The sequence below is a fragment of the Haemaphysalis longicornis genome, unplaced genomic scaffold, assembly GCF_048455015.1.
Source record: "Haemaphysalis longicornis isolate Haplotype H1 unplaced genomic scaffold, Haemaphysalis longicornis Haplotype H1 scaffold_2, whole genome shotgun sequence".
In the NCBI taxonomy this organism is placed as follows: domain Eukaryota; kingdom Metazoa; phylum Arthropoda; class Arachnida; order Ixodida; family Ixodidae; genus Haemaphysalis; species Haemaphysalis longicornis.
This window is the reverse complement of record NW_027526295.1, coordinates 224620160-224623863: the sequence shown is the minus strand read 5'-3', so window position 1 is coordinate 224623863 and position 3704 is coordinate 224620160. Positions and strand designations below refer to the sequence as shown.

At 48.9% G+C, this 3704-nt stretch overlaps 1 protein-coding gene across 1 annotated transcript; it reads right to left on the bottom strand.

The window, feature by feature from the left end:
* Positions 1-311: 311 nt before the first annotated feature.
* On the bottom strand, positions 312-3389 carry LOC144167653 (cuticle protein 16.8-like). The gene is made up of 3 exons (XM_077696842.1): positions 3291-3389; positions 1693-1746; positions 312-949 (listed from the first exon to the last, which is right to left on the bottom strand). Exons 1-3 carry the CDS (start codon positions 3366-3368, stop codon positions 461-463), a joined length of 621 nt encoding a protein of 206 aa, XP_077552968.1. The 5' UTR covers positions 3369-3389; the 3' UTR covers positions 312-460.
* Positions 3390-3704: the final 315 nt, after the last annotated feature.

The window sequence follows — 3704 nt, the reverse complement described above, 5'->3', positions numbered from 1 at the left end:
TTTTCCTTCGTGAAGCTTCGTAGGTATCACCTATCGTACTGAATGCAGCATTTAGGAGTGCCTTCTAAAAATGTATTGTAGAAAAATAGTGTAAGCTGAAGTAGTGACAAATAACAATTTGTTTTCATAGCCATTTCGAGAAACCGCACCCCCTTTCACACGGGGCATCATACCAAGTATAAGTGGAAAGTAACGCAGCCACCCCCCCCCCCCCCCAATAACGATAAAAACGGAGACGCTCACAGGACCTTTCGCCACTGTTTTTCTCGTTTATTTTCTTTCTTTTAAAGCAAGAGACAAATGGAGCAATGACAACAAACACGGCAACCATACAACTAAGCGGTACGAATTCACGCGCAAACGTCTTCCCTTTAACGAGGAGGGGTGCTTATCACTTCCGCAAGCTGAACTTTCCTCCACCACGTGCGCAGCCATCTCCCAGAGACGACGTCCATCCCGCTTAGAAGATGCCCCTGGCTCTTCCGAGGGTGAACTGGATGTTGCCCGGAGCCGCGGCCACGGTCGGGCTAAAAGGGCGGGTCACGGGAACGGCGTGAAGCGCGTGCAGGGTGATGGGGACGGCGTGCAGCGACAGCGGGGTGGCGTGCACGGCGTGAAGCGTGCTCACAGGGCGCACGATGGAGGGCCTCAGCGAGAGGGGCCTGTACGGTGTGTAGGCGGCCGCCACGGCAGGGAGGTTGGCGGCTTTGGAGGTGTAGCGAGCGTTGGCCGCGTCGTGGGACTTGGTGCCGGGCTCATTGGTGTCCACGGTGACGCGGAAGCCCTGGGCGTCGGCGATGTACTGGACGAGCCGGTAGAGACCCGTGGGGTCGTTGATGCCGTACGAGCCGGTCTTGACGTTGTTGTTGTCGCCGTTCTCGCTCTGCGTCACCTTGGCGCCGGTCTTGGCGTCCACATGCTCGTACTGGAAGCTGTAGGGCGACGGCGGCTGAGGAGGAAAAAAAACGAGTCGAGCGATGCGAACGATGGTTGAGTAAGACGTCCCATGGGAACACGTCTTCCGCGTTTCGAGACAGTAAACAAGTCACGCATAAGTTAAAAACATCGCGAAATATTTCGGGCTCTTCTGGAAGAACCGGGTCAGCTACGTGTAAAAGGGCACTTCAGATAATGAAGGGATTATTTTGTCTATGTCAATGGCTGTATCGTGTAAGATGCTCTCTTTGTTCAAAGGCGAAGCCTTCCACGGTTCCATTCACTGCTATCACGTCACATCCATGCCTTTACGTTTAGTTTGAACTCGTAGTGCGAAACTAGTCGATAGGTGCGCTAGGTTAAAATACGTAAGCGCTGGAACAGGAGCCCTGGTGCAAGCGTCCACGGGAAAACGTTCTTTTGCGATCAAGGTCACATTAAATAAACTTCTCGCCACGGGGCGAATAAGGGCGGGCAGCTTGCTTTGTTACTGCATCCTTTACACTGAACTTCAAACCTTCGTCTACTAAAAAAACTCAATGTCTAACGATGTGTTCGATGCAGAAAACACTCAGAAAAAGCGCCGTAAATAGCGAGTCCGTTGCAATGGAAGTTACATAGAAAGAAGTTAGGACTGAACTGGCGTAGCATGGAGCCACGTGCGCCCACATCAGTTGAACAGAGGTCTGTTCCTGGTGATTGCAATTATAAACACTGACACAGAGAGAAAAGCTGTTAATGAACGTGAATACTTACAAATTTAGGCTGCTGTTGAGCGCAGACGCAGGCGAAGAGGCAGAAAATGGCGACCTGTACAAAGAATGGGGAAATAAATGTACATTTTGCAGGGGAAATCATCCCCTCTTCCCCCGCAAGCCCCAGTAGTTCGCACCTTCCTTCCCAACAACAATGTGGTTGTTCCCCGTGAAAGAAACCAACTCCTCGCGATCTTTACGTTTTAACAAAGCTGAAGAGTAAATTTCGTCATCTGTGAAGGGTCCCATGAATCTACGGTCACAATACACACTGAAATGCGTTAGAGAAGACGAGAATTTCGGGAAATATTGTCAACCTGTATATCGACCAAACACAGGTTCTTTTTTTTTAGGGTCAGTTGAATACTTCCAAGGATCCCGGAATTCCGCCATTTGCCCAACATACGTTCTTCGCGAGGAATGTGTAAACATTCGCCGGAACAGTTTACTTTCTTTAGTTAAAATAAATTTTAAAAATTTATACTTCGAAATTTCGGTGTTAAACACGCTGGAGCTACCCCTGGCCAATGAGGCACGCCGTACCGGAGGACTCTGCGCTAACTTTTACCTCCTAAGGATGGATCTGTAACGTGAAGCGAAATCTCGTCACAAGGGAGTTCTCGCTTTTCGCCTCCACCTAAAAAGCTGCCACTGTGGCCGGGTAGACCCTGCGTCCTTGCACTGAGCCACCACAGCGGGTAGTGGAATTAAATAAATCAAAAGTAGACTGAACCTATTCAGAGCATTTAAGGCGTCAAGCTGTGGCTGTCTTAGTAAAAGGGAGGAACCACTATTATACATACACTACTGTCATTTGGAGCATGATTTCAGAATAAATGTCTGTATTTTGCCAAGCTACTGAATCAAAGGACATCTTCAAGCCATACGTCACTTCTTACTCCTGTCTAAATACCACGTATTGATACGGTTTAAGAAACACTCCTTCAAGCGCTAGCCAAACGTAGCTATCCTATTATAAATTTCACCACCCATGCTTGATTCGCCGCAGAGTGCATGGGAGAACCGAAGCATGCCTGGTGCATCCTCCTATTCCTTGCATACTTTAGCCATCCCGGCTTTCCAGTGGTATGAACGCGCTGTCCCACGCACTTCAGTAGAGTTCCACCGCGCGGCTTTAGCTCCCTTACCTTCTTTCAGCTGCACACTAACTACCCTTCTTCTGCGTCTGTTAGGCGGAATTGGCAAGGAAGTCCGCACGTCTGCCTGGAGTGCTGCCCCGCCTTGATTCATCCCTTGGGTGCTATTTTATCAGGTGGTTTCTCCTCTTTTCTCGCCGGACCTCACTTCCTGATCATCATACAAGTCCATCAGACATAACTACTTCCTGCTGCCCAGCCCAAAAAGCAGTCGTTAATCTAGTGCTCTTCCTTGACCACTGTATGGGCTGTTTCCCATAAATTGATTGATAGCCTATTTTCGGAGTGGTTCCAAGCGATATATAAACCCCAATTTATCTCTGAGTGGTTGCCAATAAAGGGCTATCGCTTTTGAGATGTGCCATCTGCTCGTAATCTCACGGAGACAGTTGCGAAATGCGAGCATTATTCCTAGACTTAAATTCTAAGAAGCCCAACTCACCTTAGAAAACATGGTTGCTGGCAATCCACTGGCTACACTTTTCACTTGGCGGAAATGGTGCGTACCCGTAAGGGTCATTCCAGGCTTATATACCCCCGCGGTTGCAACTACGCCATTGATTGGAGAGGTCCGATGTGCCGCATTAACATCTATCGGCCGGTGAGAGTTTTCCGGAGGTCAGGATGACCTGATGCTGCACGTGGTCACTTAACGGCTGCCTTGCTTGATTCCTTTTTTATGCGCGGACGACACCGGGGCAGCGTACGGATGCTCGATTTTTTTTTTCGCTTTGGACGACACGGCAGTTCTGTTATGTCACATGCGTGTATTTGCACTTGTACGTGTATTTGTATCATCAACCTTGTAAGAGATAACATCGCTGGAGAAAAAAAAAAAAAAAAGAGGCCACTGGTA

Excerpts from the sequence above, each read along its gene's own strand:
- LOC144167653 (XM_077696842.1), bottom strand. The coding sequence starts at position 3,368 with ATGACCCTTACGGGTACGCACCATTTCCGCCAAGTGAAAAGTGTAGCC. Across the intron at positions 1,747-3,290 it reads CAGCAACCATGTTTTCTAAG|GTCGCCATTTTCTGCCTCTT; the intron begins GTGAGTTGGGCT and ends TTCTTTGTACAG. Across the intron at positions 950-1,692 it reads CTCAACAGCAGCCTAAATTT|CCGCCGTCGCCCTACAGCTT; the intron begins GTAAGTATTCAC and ends TTTCCTCCTCAG.